This window comes from Vigna unguiculata, chromosome 8 (assembly GCF_004118075.2).
Source record: "Vigna unguiculata cultivar IT97K-499-35 chromosome 8, ASM411807v1, whole genome shotgun sequence".
Lineage (NCBI taxonomy): Eukaryota > Viridiplantae > Streptophyta > Magnoliopsida > Fabales > Fabaceae > Vigna > Vigna unguiculata.
This window is the reverse complement of record NC_040286.1, coordinates 33,276,759-33,291,788: the sequence shown is the minus strand read 5'-3', so window position 1 is coordinate 33,291,788 and position 15,030 is coordinate 33,276,759. Positions and strand designations below refer to the sequence as shown.

General features: G+C 29.5%; 3 protein-coding genes across 6 annotated transcripts; 1 reads left to right on the top strand and 2 right to left on the bottom strand.

Moving 5' to 3' along the window:
- Positions 1-3,153: 3,153 nt before the first annotated feature.
- On the bottom strand, positions 3,154-3,787 carry LOC114195206 (protein EARLY FLOWERING 4-like). Its single transcript, XM_028085600.1, has one exon. It carries the CDS (start codon positions 3,681-3,683, stop codon positions 3,363-3,365), a length of 321 nt encoding a protein of 106 aa, XP_027941401.1. The 5' UTR covers positions 3,684-3,787; the 3' UTR covers positions 3,154-3,362.
- Positions 3,788-7,152: 3,365 nt separating this feature from the next.
- Positions 7,153-8,204, top strand: LOC114195407. Of its 2 annotated transcripts, XM_028085868.1 has the most exons (3): positions 7,153-7,445; positions 7,560-7,629; positions 7,769-8,204. In XM_028085868.1, exons 1-3 carry the CDS (start codon positions 7,371-7,373, stop codon positions 8,143-8,145), a joined length of 522 nt encoding a protein of 173 aa, XP_027941669.1. In that variant the 5' UTR covers positions 7,153-7,370; the 3' UTR covers positions 8,146-8,204. The 2 variants fall into 2 exon arrangements, with proteins under 2 accessions (XP_027941669.1, XP_027941668.1); XM_028085867.1 differs by having other exon boundaries at positions 7,153-7,629; positions 7,769-8,201.
- A 3,298-nt stretch (positions 8,205-11,502) lies between these two features.
- Positions 11,503-15,030, bottom strand: LOC114193739 (60S acidic ribosomal protein P0-like). 3 transcript variants are annotated; one of them, XM_028083654.1, is made up of 4 exons: positions 14,793-15,030; positions 13,170-13,507; positions 12,975-13,043; positions 11,503-11,974 (listed from the first exon to the last, which is right to left on the bottom strand). In XM_028083654.1, the coding sequence occupies exons 2-4, from the start codon at positions 13,413-13,415 to the stop codon at positions 11,723-11,725; spliced, it is 567 nt and encodes a 188-aa protein (XP_027939455.1). In that variant the 5' UTR covers positions 13,416-13,507; positions 14,793-15,030; the 3' UTR covers positions 11,503-11,722. The 3 variants fall into 3 exon arrangements, with proteins under 3 accessions (XP_027939455.1, XP_027939456.1, XP_027939454.1); XM_028083655.1 differs by having other exon boundaries at positions 13,170-13,427; XM_028083653.1 differs by having other exon boundaries at positions 13,170-13,433; positions 14,793-15,027.

Genomic DNA, 15,030 nt, shown 5'->3' with positions numbered 1-15,030 from the left:
AGTGTAGCATCTGGTTCTCTGACTAGTTTTCACATTGCATTAATATATTATGCAGAAACCATGACCACGTTGACTTGAGAAAAGAAAGAGACTCGGAGGTTCAGGGCGAGAAGGTTTCAAAAATTCGCACATGTTTCTCTTTTCAGGCAATATATATATTTGTACACACGACCACATGTGCATATATATCATCGGATAAATGTATTCAATTGTTGTAGTGCATTCATTTTTGGTTTAAAGTTCAGATAGTTTTTCTCTTTATCTCAGACACTTTTGCTTTGCTTTGATTTGATTATCAGTTTTCATACTATAAAAGTAACGAAGGCTTTGTGCTGAGCATCTTCCTAATGAAGCTTTTCTGTATTTTGTGTGGATAATTTAGCAAAGTTTAGCATTGATATGAATAGATATTTTGTATAGTTTTGTATTTTATGCATTATGTACGCTATAGTTGGACTCCACTAACATTATTCACATTCCACTCCCTTTATGGGATTCTCTTCTTTAACGTGATGGGTGACTTTATGTTATTTTATGTTCCGTCTTATAAATACCATTTTTTTAAGCTGTCTTCATCTACTTGACTTAATTTCCATGCATGACTCGGATAATTGTTATTGAAATCATAATGGTTCTCATGCACTGATCAGATTAATTGGTATGACCTCACTAATCATAAACTTTTTAACTTAAACAAATTATGTAAAGTAACCTGCATACTCCATGATCTATGCACAAACTATTAATTTCTATATATACAGATAACTCCAACTTGGATAAAATTAGATTTGATAAAAAAATATGTCTTTTCAAAGTCTCGAAAACTTAAATAAAATTTTCAAATGTCAACAGTTAAGCGATCTTGTTGTTGTGTCTCATGGTTGATGTTTCTGATGATGCTTCATCTTATGCTATTTTTTGTGTTTGTTTTTCAGTTTTGTTCCTTATCACCTTCGGTAATATAAGAAACAATTCAATCAAGTCCTTTTCTTCTTAAATTTTCTCACTCCATGGCGTTCAATTGTTCTTCTCTTCTCTTCTTTGCACATTCTTCCTTTCATCATTAATGCTAAAAATGCTATCTTGTAGAAGTAAATATAAGACAAAGGCCATCAACAACTTTTACGGTTTTTAAATCTAAGAGTGGGAGATCCACACAGATAGCCACTTATACGGTGAAAAGGACAAAATTTCAAATATCACATAAAAACATAATTAAATAAAGATAATAATATTTTAACCATTTTTTAATCCAAAATTCTAATCATCCTTCAATTATCTATTTTGATTTATTTTTTAGTGGTGTAATATGATAATTTAAGAATGATTGGAATTGTGAATTAAAAGTGGATAAAAAAAAATTAAATCAAAATATCATTATCTATTAAATAAATAAAGTTTAACAACAACAAAAATGAGTACACATTTGTTTTATAAAGAAAAACAAAAAAATAAATGTTAAATTAAAACACTATATATATATATATATATATATATATATATATATATATATATATATATATATATATATATATATATATATAACCAAACAAAAAGAAAAGACATGGATTAGGTATACATAGTACACATAAAATTAATACTATTCCCCTCCTGAACCATTCCATCAAAAACCACATGGAGGATTTTGGAGGGAGTGTTTGAAATAGTGTTTTTAAGATAGAGGTCGACGGAAAGATGTTAGATTTGCTTTCATTATTTACCAAAACATTGAATCCAGAATTTGGCTTGATTAGTTGATTCACCATTTCATCCACAATCTGCTAAATCCTAGTCATCAATATGGAATTTGATATGAAGTGTTTGAGGGAATTTCAGATGGTTTTTATTTTTATGCACTTAACGTAACTTGCTTTAGTATGTTGCGATAGCAGTATGCTTGATTTCTTTGAAGTAAAGTCTTATGTTGGAATCATTTATGTTGAAAAATTTTCTGAAGAAAAAAGTTTATCTGGTCATATTTATAAACCTGTTTTCATTGCATGATCCTATTAGTCCTAAGTCAAAAAAACTAATTTAAAAGACACTGCTTCAGGAGTTATACGACCGTATTCATTTCTTTTCTGTGATGTGAAAGGGAATGATGCTGAAAAAAAGGGTCAATTGATGAAACCAATGAACATAGTGATAACATCACAGTTTCTAATGGCTGGGATTTCGGATTTTTGTCGAGACAATTTTTTGTGTTGATACTATTCTTTAACAGTAGAACGACCCTTTAATGCATGAATGAATTATCTACCACAAAATTGTGACATGTATCTCTAAAATTCCATACGCACTACAAAGAACTTGCGTGTGTAGTTTAACTGTCATCTTAATTGCATATGCTTAGCACCATCAACTCTCTGAAAAGGATGCAGAGCAGGTTTAAACCCCCCACTTTATCAGAGCTTATGGTTAATAGTGAAAGAATGTGTATTAATAATTAAGATTATTAAGCTTCCCATGTGGGCCAATCAAAAACTTTACAAGTTGTTGTTTCGTTCTTAATTCATGGGTCTCTTAATGGGATTACAGTATAAAAACTGCAGATATGTCACACAAGAGTTGAAAATTTCTCTGGGACTGTTCATTTAACAATTGCAAATTGTCCAAGGGATTTATCGCAGCTTCATATTTCCCTGTTATGCATCTCTTTTTTCATTCTTACATCAATTTGTTTCTGTATACTTCATATTAAGCAGTCCTAAAAAATTATTTTTTATGTTAATACTGACATGAAGTATAATCAAGTATACTAAATTCTTTGTTGTTAATATAAACATTTATGAGATCATGAAGAGACAGTAATTTTACAGTACCTAATAATTTTTCCATATATGGAGTGAACCATTTATTCTTTCCTTAATTTTAAACCTCAAAATTCCCCTTTTGTGCAGAAAGCATTGAACACTATGATGTTGCAGATTAGGTATTTGTGTTTTCCTTTATATGTAGCACCATACCATATATAATAGAGGTACTTCCATATATGAAAGTTTAACTCTCCTTTTTTCAAATAAGTTAGCTTAACTTTATAGGCCAAAGTAGGGTATGCAAGGGGGTAAAGTATCAATCTTTAGAGCTATATTTGGTGATGAGAACTTAAAAGTTTAAGCAAAGTAGACCAGGTGAACTCATGCAATGATTCAGTTCATGTAATAAACGTGACAATTCATTCCAAAATTTAATAGATCCATGACAAGTTACAGAATAATTAAACAATATAATGTTCTTCTCTCACATTATAGCAGAAAGATGCTTGGAAAAAAGGAACAAAAATTCCAAAACGGACACAGAGGAGAGCAGATCAAAATTCGAATCTGGAACGAATCACGGAGCGAGTGAAGTCGCGTGCTGTGTCACGATTTGTCAGGGGCGACGTTGGCGGCGGAGTGGTGGTTCTGGAAGGCGGCGGAGAAATTGGAGTTGAGGTCGGAGTAGAGAGAGAGGACCTTGGAGATGTTGCCGTTGAGCTCCTGAATGAGGGACACGTTCTTGACCATGTTGTGGCGGAGCCTCGAGTGTTGATTCTCGTTCACCTCATCGATCAGGTGGCGGTTGCGGTCCAACATCGACTGCACCTCGCGGAGGCTCTCATCGACCGCCGCCCACACCACGGGGTCGGCGCCGACGCCGTCGTGTTCGGTGGCGGGGGATCGGCGGGAGGAGTCGCTGTTCATCGGGGATTCGGTGGTAGGTTAAAAGACGGTCATGGGTACCAAAAGAGCAAAAATATATAATTATTTTTCTGTCGGTTTAAATATACATTATATAATTTGTGTTGAACTGCTCACATTTTTTTTTTATAAATAGTTTATGAAAATTACTTTAACATGTTCTGTGTTGTTTAGTGTGATATCTTTATTTTTATTTTAATATGTATAATACTTTATTCATTTTATTCTCATAGAGAATAAAGGGCAACTTGGATTGGGAACAAGATGTCTTCATGGATATTAGGTCAACTTTTTGGTGAAATATTTGAATTTTTTTCTCTTTTTATTTTGTCTCTCTTAAAAATAGATAAGTAGGTTTTTTAAAATATTTGTTTTTCATTAATTTTTTTGGTATTTAACCAATTCAAACTAAATAAAAACAATTTTCTCTGACAATTTTTAATGTGCGTCTCTTTGAATTTAAATGGAGCTAAATTTTAGATGTGTTCATTAGAACTTGTGATTTTATGATGACATAGTAAAACGTTAATACATTTCTTGGAAGTGATGATAATAATTTTATTAGTAAGAAGACGGTTTGACGACATTTGAATGACAAAAAGGATATAATAAAAATTAAAAATTATTGAAATAGATTGTTTAACCTTAATCAAGATAATGTAAAGAACGTAAAAGGGATTTCAAGTACATGAATTTTAATTTAGTTGAGGATGAGATGTGTTAAGATTAGGTTAAAGGAGATATTATAATGGAAGGGCATATATTCCATTATCTACGTTAGGTAAAAAAAAAAAAACTTTATAAAATTCACCTTTTTTAAATTCATTTTACTATTTTTTTAATGAATGGTGCATTATTTTATTTACTATATTTTAAGTTCCATAATATAAAAAGTGAAGAAATAACAAAAAAAAAATAATAACTAAATCATAGTTTTAAGTAAACTATAAAATTCAGTTTTATTATTTAGTATTTGTAAGAAGTTTTTAATGTAATAAGTAGAGGAGGAATTTTAAAGTTGATACAAAACAATAATTTTGCTTTTAAGTAGAATTTTAAAACTTATAAATAGAATATTAGATAATTTTATTTCTTTTATTATCTAAAATTTAAAATCATCTTCTTTCTACTTTCTTAAGTATTTTTATGGATATTTTCTCTCTTTTTGAATCTATAATGATTCAACGTAGATTAATAGAATTTAAAGAGAATTTTGATTAAAATAAGTTTTTTTTTTAGGATTTTAAATCTTTTTTCCTCTGCATGTGGTTTATAGTGAGACACGTGTATAGTCTGAATAGAAAAATATACGATGATATGTTTGTTAGATTTGACCCACTTAGAAGAAGCTGGAGAATTTTAAACATTATCATCGTTCTCTTTTTCAAAAAGTATATTTTTTTAAAGACCAAGACATTTTTAGTTAAAATAAGTTACCGTTGATTTGAATTACAACATATAAAAGTGAAGAATAAACTAGTAAGAGGGCTAGGTATGAATTAAACTTAAATGTTAAAGAAGTTGTTATTTTTTTAAAGTTTTTGGAGTTTTAGATTTAGATTAGAAATTAGAATGGCTGAATTGTTTGAAATTAAATTTGTAATAGTTAATTATAAATATCATATTTATGATTTCATGAAAGTTTTAATTCAATTGGACTGATATAGGTTGAATTTGGAGTATAATTAGTATGAAAATGGTTTGAAATAAAAGATGTTAAGTTTTAGTTATTTTGAACTATTTTAATTGATAAAATTATTGGATGATTTGACTATGTTAACATTTTGTGTGGAAGGAAAAGTCTTAGTAAATTGATTGTTCCTTCTCTCACAATCATCCACATGCCATACAAGTTTTGAAATACGATACCGTTTTGTGTATTATATTTACTTTTTACCAAATCTTTGGCCTTTGGTCAACACGCATTTAGTAAAATATGACTATGTCTTATCTTATACTCTCATTTTTCTAGAAATATTTTGAAAATAATATAATACTTTTCCTAATCAACAATTTCATCAAGTAAGGAATTCAGTTTTCAAAATAAAATAAAATGTTGAGTTAACTATTATTAAAATTTGAACAAATTGGTAGTGTCTAATGTTGGTAGATTATTAAAAAATAGAGAGCGAGGGTTGAGAAAGATATGAAAGAAGAACACGAGAAGTAGAAAAATATAATCCAAAATAACTTAGCGATGTTTTAGTATTTTATTAGAAAGGTTAAATATGTTTTTGCTCCCTCAAGTTTTAGTGAAAATTTAGAATTGGTTCCTCATCAAAATTTTTGACCAATTTAGTCATTCATCTTTAGAAATGTACGAATTTAGTCATTTTAACCAATTTTATTAAGTTTATCTAATGTTTCAAGCGCATTCCATGATAGTATTTAAATTTTTTACATCGTTTGACCCATTTTCGTTTAAATGCTAATTCAAATATTATCCTAAAATGCGTTTGAAACTTCAAATAAATTTAACAAAATTTGATTAAAAGGACTAAATCCACACATTTCTAAAGATGAAAGACTAAATTGGTCAAAAATTTCTAAAGATGAAACTTGAGAAATCAAAAACATATTTAACCCTTATAAATGAAAAATGATGCATATTTTAAAGGAACTTATCTCTTGTTAACAATTTTTATAGGATAAACTTGTTAATGTGATACCAAATATTCAACCTTAAAAGAGCCTTTTTCTTTCATAGGTTTTAAACTATTTTAAATACGAAAAAAAAAACTATTTGATAAAAGACAATGGTAAATAAATATGAATTCAAAATCAATAATTGAAATTATAAATAATTTATATATTATTAAATATATATTTCAAATTGTTTGTTTCCTAATTAACCTTTGTGAGTATATTTATTTTCTAAACTAAACTTCTCACTTTACAAAAAGTTAAATCTATTCTTTACTCAAAATTATAAAAATTTACTCTTATAACCTATAAAGAACCAAGTGCTATATTTGGCCTGAGTATATATACTCCAGTGTTAGCATGCTTAATTTTAAAAGAATTATCAGCATGCTTAATTTTAAAAGAATGAAGATTGCAACATAATAAATGATGGCATAATTTTGTTTTAATTTTATAAATACTCAGAAAAAACTATAAAATAATATTTTTTAAACTGTAAAAACAAACTTAATTAATTATACCTATGGAACTGGTAAAGACAAAACGAAGCATGTGATCACATACATTTGATCTTCGTGTTCTATCATGCACTCGCCCATGGGCATATAAATATTGAAAACTAAAATCACAGCAACCAGAGTCAATTCTTTGATCACATAGACTTTCGTATTTATTGACGTTAGATCTCCACATCATGGGACACGTGTCAAGCTCTCAGCAAGGATTCATTTTCAACACGATTCATGGTCCATATAGAATCACTCTCTCAACGCCCCGACATAAAAGAACATTGAAACGAGGAAAATAGAGTTTGGGTGTGATACTCACCGCGTTAGTGAGAGAAAAAGATAGAAAGTCTTAATTTTTGTGCGTTTAAAGTTCTAAGCATTTTTTGCCGTCACTAATTGTGTCTCTCTTTTTAAGGTTTTTCCTTCATTTTTTTTCTTGTGTATTTCTTCTACCCTTTTGTGCATAACAAACACAATAGTAGTTTTGAAGCACACAACAGAAAATCAGAATCAGAAAGAAAGTTAAGTTATCAAGAACATGGGTTTTTCAAAGGAAGAGAAATCCAAGAGGGTATTAAGGGTTGTGAAGATTGTGTTCTTCTTGATCACAATGGTTTTCTCACTTCTTATTTTCTCTGCACCAGTTCTATTCGCCATTGCAGATGCACTTGTTCCTTCAGTTCTATTCTCAGTCTTTTCCTCTTCTTCTCTTTTCTCCCATTTTCAGAACTACCATTTTGGATACTCTCTCATTGACATGCCCCTTCTATCTATTGCACGATCACTTCTCATTTTATGTAAGTACCACCAAATCTTCCATTTCCGAATACCCTTTTGAATTTTAAGCTTCTTCAAACTTTTTTAAAGTGGTTTTAGTACTACTTTCTTATTAAAAATTGAATCTTTCTTTCGTCATGATTGGTGGGTTTTGTGTAGGTGTTTATAGTTTTTGTGATGGACCAAAGCTTTCACGTGGACCTTATCTGGGAGTAACCATGTTATGCTCAGTGATGTCTCTGATATTTGTTTGCTTCAAAGTTATTTGCTTGTTTAGCTACGACACAAGTGTTGGAGAAAGAGAATTGTTAAGGTACGACAGAGGTTCCCAAATAACTCTCTTCGTGTGGTCGTGTTCTTTGGCAGTGGCACATGTGGTTGTTGCCTACAGAACAAGTTGCAGAGAAAGAAAGAAGCTTCTGGTTTACAAAATTGACATTGAAGGTGTAAGGGCTTGTTCTTCTTCCTACTTTATTTCATTACATGATAAAACAGAAAAAGAAGAAAATGATATTTGCTTGTTTTCTTGTAAATGATTGACCTACCTGTGCATCACATGATTTTATTGAAGAAAATTTCAAAATGGTTTTCTTTCTTTATTGATTGAGTTTAATTATTTTCTAAAAGTGGAGTTTAATTTTGATCCATGAAAATGTTATGTGATAATTTGCAATTCAATATGTTTTAATTAAATACTTTTACACATCTCATTAATTGGATATTATTGATCACTATCATTTCATAACTCAACTCTTTATTTTTCATGATCAAAATTAATGAACATTTTTCTTGTTTTAGTGGTACATGGCTGGTGGTAGGTCAAAATCACCACCATTTCATTCCTTGGAAATGATATTTTAGTTGAAAATTTTGTATTCATGTTTCTTTATACATGTTTACAAATTTTTGTAGAAGTGAACTTCGAAGGGTACTTCTATGAATCCAAGTATTAGGAATAGACATGAATAGAATCCCATTCAAAATTGTTAAAATTTTAGGTTAAAATTAAACTTAAATCTATATTTTAAAAACTAGTTTAGACTTTTTTTATATATCCAATCTAATCATTAAAATGGATTTTAAATCTAAATTCATACTTTTAAAAACAAAATATTTTCGATGTTTATAAATTATTTGACATTGATCTTGGACTTGATATTTTTTTAAACTCAATTTTAAATTATTATATATTTTCAACGAATAAATTGTAGAATTAGTTGAAATATTTCATATTTCTTAAAATGGGAAATTAATTAATAATTTAAAAATAAATAAATTCTCAATATTTTGTCTATGCTTTCTTGGAACTAATTAATTAGACTTTTTTAAAATAATCCCAAAATCTAAATATAATCTATATAATTAGATCGAATTTAAATCTAAGTTCATATATTTTTTAAAATGGATTCTTAAATTCAAATAACTATATTGGATTAAATTCAAATCTATATTTATTAAAATAAAATAGTTTGAATGTTTATAAATTGACTTTATATTTAAATTTAACAAATATTTAGTACATTTTCTAGGGATTTGAGTCTTCATAGTTCATAAAATATGCAAATAATTAATATTCTAATATATATATATATATATATATATATATAAAGTATTTAAATCAGTACTAAAAAAGTAAACCATATACAAGTACATCGATAAGCAGTATTCCTCCTGGCCACATCAAAAGTAAACATAAAATCAAAGTTTGCTTGTTTTTTTAGAAATAATAAAGGTTTAATTAATCGTAAGGTACCCAGTTTGGTACTAGTGTGTCAAATTGGTATCCGCTTTTAAAAAAGTGTCAATTACATCCCAATTTTTGAAAATTGCTTCAATTAGGTCCCTTTCAGACAGAGTTAGTCAACGTGCCACGTGTCAATCTGTGATTTTTTTGATTTTTTTTTTAATTTTTAATTTTTTTTAATTTAAATATTTTTATTTTAATTTTTTTTTAAAAATTAAAAATGTCACGTGTCAAGTCCCTGTGTGTGACACGTGGCATTGTCAGTGCCACGTGGCATTGTAATGCCACATGTCAGTGTCACTATTAGATGTCATTGTATTGATTTCGATTTAGTCCCCACATATGTCTTTTTGTTTCAATTTAGTATCTAAGTATGTGTATCTGGTTCAATTTTGTCCCAATTTTTTTTTAATAATTAAAATATTTTTGTAATCCATTTTTTATAAGATTAAAAATAATTAAGTATAAATATTTTTACAAAATTAAGTACTAATATTTATAATGTTTCTCTCAATTTCAGACCAAATTTATTATTTGTATGAATGTTATGCTATTTTTTATTTATTAAAAATGACTTAATAAAATGACTTTTACCACTAAATTTTAATATAAATATCAAATACTTAATTTTTTTAAAACTTTTATACTTAATTACTTTTAATTTTATTAAAAAATATTTTAATTATTAAAAATTATTAGGTCAAAATTGAATCAAATACACATAAGTAGGTATTAAATTGAAACGAAAAAACATAAATAGGGACTAAATCGAAATCATCACAATGGCATCTGATAGTGACACTGACACGTGGCATTAATGCCACGTGGCACTGACAATGCCACGTGTCACACACAGGGACTTAACACGTGGTATTTTTAATTTTTTTTTAAAAAAATTAAAAATTAAAAAAAAAATAATTTTTTTTTTAAAAAAAATAAAAAAAATCACAGATTGACACGTGGCACGTTGACTAACGGCGTTAGTCAACTCTGTCTGAAAGGTACCTAATTGAAGCAATTTTCAAAAGTTGGGATGCAATTGACATTTTTTTAAAACCGATTACCTATTTGACACACTAGTCCCAAACTGAGTACTATGCAATTAATTAAACCAATAATAAATATTAAAATTGAGGACGATTTAGTTGAGTAGTGAAATATAAAAATAATTAGATATGAGTCATTTATAAATTGTTTTGTTATTTAAAATAACAAAAAAATAAAAATTATATATTTTAAAAATTTTATTATGTATTTTTTTGTAGATTCTTTTGTAAAAATTTTAATGAAAAAATATACTCATAAATTAAATTTTACAGGAAAATTTAGTAAGAATTTCTTTTTACAAGAAATCACTTGCAAATTTAAAATGATAAGAAAATTACTTATAAAAATTTGAAAGAAAAAGTAACTTCGCTGTTTAAATTAATTTTTTCACTAAAAACATCATCATGAATATTTTTTTCACGGAAGCTTGCCATGGATTTGTTCATAAGAAAGTTTACAAGCAATTTTCTTTAAATTTTAAAATTTTACGGTAACTAATCACGTACAAATAAATTACTTATCAATCAAAATTCGTAAAAAGAATTATAAGAAATAAATTTTCTTGCAAACTTTTATAATGAATTTATAGAAATATTTCCACAAAATATGAAAAATTTTAGTAATCATCAAATAAAATAAAAAAAACACCAGAAAATCCAAGAGGATGAATTGAGAATATATGAGTACGGATCATGAACATTTCTAATCACTATGTCTACTTTACACATAGATATTTTTGTATAAATTTACATATATAAATTTAAAGATGGAAGGTAACACGTAAATAATGAAATAAAGCTATATATATATATATATATATATATATATATATATATATATATATATATATATATACACCTTTGTATATTTTATTATTCGTTTAATGTAATAAAATGTATCACTGTTAATGAAATCGATGTAATAATTAAAATGGTCTAATCCATCTACATATAAATTTTATAACATATCTGACTTCGAGGATGAAATCGTACTGAGAAATCAACACACTAAAAATTAAGAGATTCTGAAATTGTGAAAATAGTGACGCTTATAGACAGTCACAAAAAGCTGTACTTACGAGATAAATTAAATAGCATGAAGATAACAAATATGTTGTCATATTCTTATTCAAAAAGAAGATAAACTAAAACTCCACGAACCAGAAATCTCAGTAATCAAATTGAAACCCTGGTCAAAATCATTTCATTTTCCATCATCCCCTGAAATGGGAGAATACAACTAAATAGAGTTTGAAAGCCAACAACGCACAAAGAAAGGAGTAATACAAACCATGTGAATCAAATCAGAATACTTCGTCGAAGTCACAAGTTTCCAGCCAAAAGGAGAAGAGGAGACCATATACTTGTCATCAAGAACTGTCTTGATCTCATCATGAAACAATGTTGGTGTGGCTGGAATTTTGAGCATACAAGAAAAGGCTCAGAAACCTGCGATGACTGTTGCTGATTACAACATGTGAGGCCCAAAGGTAACTGTCCAGATTGCATATAGGAACAATTGTGGTATGTGTCATGTGACATATACTTCGGGCACATTAGAATCGGTTGAACAACCTGCAGAAATATGAGGCTTTTGATCAGGAAGCCTTCTAATAGGTTCCTTGATAAAGAAGCAAATCTTCCAAATGTGCAAATGACTAATATTAATGTGATTATGTCAGAAGGTTACTCAAATAAAGAGAAAAAAATATCTGAGATCTCCATCATGCTACCAAGTACTAAATAAAAGATTATTTAACATAATGTTTAATCCTAATGCAAAGCATGGCACACTCACATCAAAATTTTGGGTATATTGAACATTAATAAAAAGTTTATTTACTGCAGCATGAAGCAAACTCATCCAACTTGAAAACAGTAGAAGTGGTTAGCAATGACAGAAGATCCATGCTTTTTTATCTGTCTCACCCTCTGTTTCCCATATTCCGAAACTGAATGAGACTGAAGGAAATTAAAAACGAATGATTATACATTCAAGAACGAACAGTTTTAAAAATATACATCTTCGGTGATGCAATGTAATGAAAGACTCTTTCTGGTGAACCAACTAACAGAATCCTAGTATGTGAACTTAGCAACATACAAAACTAATCTGTAATAACATGGCTTCTCTCCTACATGACTCCTAAGCAAATAACCTAAATTGTGATTGATAATCTCACTTAGACAATCAACACAGGAAAATGGCAAAAAGAATCGCAGGTGTGCCATACCAGGATAGGGTTCTCAGTTTTTTCTTCTCCAGAGATATTTTCTTGCATCGACTGCAATACAAGACTAAAGGGTAACTCCCAAGAGATGTATACACTTAACGCAATTTTTCTCTCTTTTAATGTGTATGTGTATGTAAATTGTTTACATGAGCTTAACCATCAGCTGTGCGGTAAAAAGTTGCCATTACTTAAACATAGATACTGTGGAAAGATTGAAAAAGGATTAAACTACTATAACAAACATTCCTTTTCAGCTTATTACACACAGAGATACCTCACACTTACATAGCAGTAATTTAGAACATTATTGAACATAGAATAAACATAACATGTTACTTGACCTTGTGCTTGGAAATCTGTTCGCTGACCTCCCTTATGTCACCTTTGGTGAAAATTAATGCCACATTTCCCTGATTAATGAAACAAACTTAAACATTAAAACTGTCTTCAAAATTTAATGAAATTGCTTCCCTTTACTATTATTATCAAAATTATTTTCTGGTACAAGAGACACCAAAACAAGGAAGAAAAGTTACCACAAGAAGGGGGACAAGGTTAAGGAAGGCCTTGTTGCCAGTCTTTTGAGCATCCAAGATGATAGAGCGTTTCATCAGGGAGTTCTTTCCCATCACCACAACTGAATCAGCATGGAGTCCCCTCCGTATCCCCTGAAGCTGGTTTGAACCCACATTGTCAGATGAAACCACCAGTACCTGACTGTACTCTCTCAGAAGCTTCAACATCTTTGCATCATAAGCTGCCTTTGCCAGTTTCCCCGCCATTGTTGTTGATCACTATAGCTATAACAAATGAGTGGGCTCACTATATGTTGTCAAATATTTCATCGCATGGTGGTTGGTTATTAGCAGCGTCACTATTTAGCCAAGGACAACAAGGTACTTCTAAAAATCATAATTGGCAATGTAAAACTTCATACTAGCATTGTAACAAAATTGAACTCGTAAGAAATCACTGTAGGGAATTGCTAGCATTCTTCTAAACAGAAAACATGACTAAAGAAGTAGAGAAAAATGGAATATATGACGATACATGCAAAGCAGAGTCCAGAAAGCACTGCTATTGATACATTGAAAAAGTACAGAATCCAAATTCTACGGTACAAAAAACAGTGGAGAATTCAAATTCTACAAAGTCAACTTGATTGATGGTTTGCAATTCACTGAAAAACTATGTCTGACAAGTAAGAATAAAGATCAAATTCATTCTAGTATGAAATCATGCATCAACTACTATGAAACCAATAGTTATCTCCATCGACTTGTCTTTATTACCTCAAAAAGGCCAATGGTCGTTGATGTAGCTGATAATTTTTGGAGAAAAAGTGAATCTTTAACCATAAGCAAGAAAGCAGACAATAACACTAAGTAAGTGAGTTATATAATCAAATTCTAATCTTAATATTGCCTCATATCTCTATCGCAAACATGAGCGGTCATGGAAAAGTAATCATAACCATTTAGCATGGTATTCCAGAACCTGATTCGTTAGATAATACTCTTTATTGCGGAGAGGTAAGCAATGGGATACTTCCATTGTCAAAGAACTCACAAACGTACAACAGGATTGACCAATTTCCCTTCGCTGAAGGCAAGAAAATTCTAAACTCCATTCACAATCAAATAGAAAAGCTAAAAATCATTCCATTAAATTGAATCAATTTATAAATAAACTCTTAATCTCAATTGAAGAATTTCTAATTCAATTTGAAGTATAAAATACTAATTCTTCGATGGCATTTATCTTTGACGGTTCTACCCTATTTTTTTATCTGGGTGCCAATAATTGTTGAGCAAAGTACACACTTCAAACACAATACTATACTTAATAAGTGAAAAAAACCCTTCCAAAAATTCAATTTGTTTAGTGATAAATGCAGGGACAAGTTACATACATTGTTTGTTGTTTCAGCAAAACCAATCCCACTAAATTGTGATAAAAGGTTTGACCCAAAAACAAAATATGGTATGTTTGAAAATTTTAATTAAGTAGACTGGTTTTGCATAAACAACAAAAACCGGTGCACTGGTTTGATAGAAAAATAAGGCCAAATTATACGTATGTTGGTCTGAAAGTTTATTTCAATTCAGTATTTTTGGCCACCAGTAGTCGTCGCAGCTAAATCAACAGTAGCAACTAACCTGTTGAAGAGCGAAGTCCAGCAACCGCGATAGAAGAGGGAAGTCGCGGTGGCAACGGAGATTCAGCGGCGGAGCCAACACCAGCACGTCAATGGGAGGCTATCTCGACGGGACGACACAAACCGCGCGACAACACTACGGTTGTTGTATCGTTCCGCACAATGCAATTGCATTGCTATGATTTTCTCCGAACATTGTCTTTTTTTTTTCAGATGGATACTCTTTTTTTTTCTTGGTT

What these genes read in the sequence shown, in the direction of transcription:
- LOC114195407 (XM_028085867.1), top strand. Translation starts at nt 7,371, where the DNA reads ATGGGTTTTTCAAAGGAAGAGAAATCCAAGAGGGTATTAAGGGTTGTG. An exon ending in ACGATCACTTCTCATTTTAT is followed by an intron (nt 7,630 to 7,768) that starts GTAAGTACCACC and finishes GGTTTTGTGTAG; the next exon opens with GTGTTTATAGTTTTTGTGAT.
- LOC114195206 (XM_028085600.1), bottom strand. Translation starts at nt 3,683, where the DNA reads ATGAACAGCGACTCCTCCCGCCGATCCCCCGCCACCGAACACGACGGC.
- LOC114193739 (XM_028083654.1), bottom strand. Translation starts at nt 13,415, where the DNA reads ATGGCGGGGAAACTGGCAAAGGCAGCTTATGATGCAAAGATGTTGAAG. An exon ending in ACCTTGTCCCCCTTCTTGTG is followed by an intron (nt 13,044 to 13,169) that starts GTAACTTTTCTT and finishes TTCATTAATCAG; the next exon opens with GGAAATGTGGCATTAATTTT. An exon ending in AACAGATTTCCAAGCACAAG is followed by an intron (nt 11,975 to 12,974) that starts GTCAAGTAACAT and finishes ATATTTCTGCAG; the next exon opens with GTTGTTCAACCGATTCTAAT.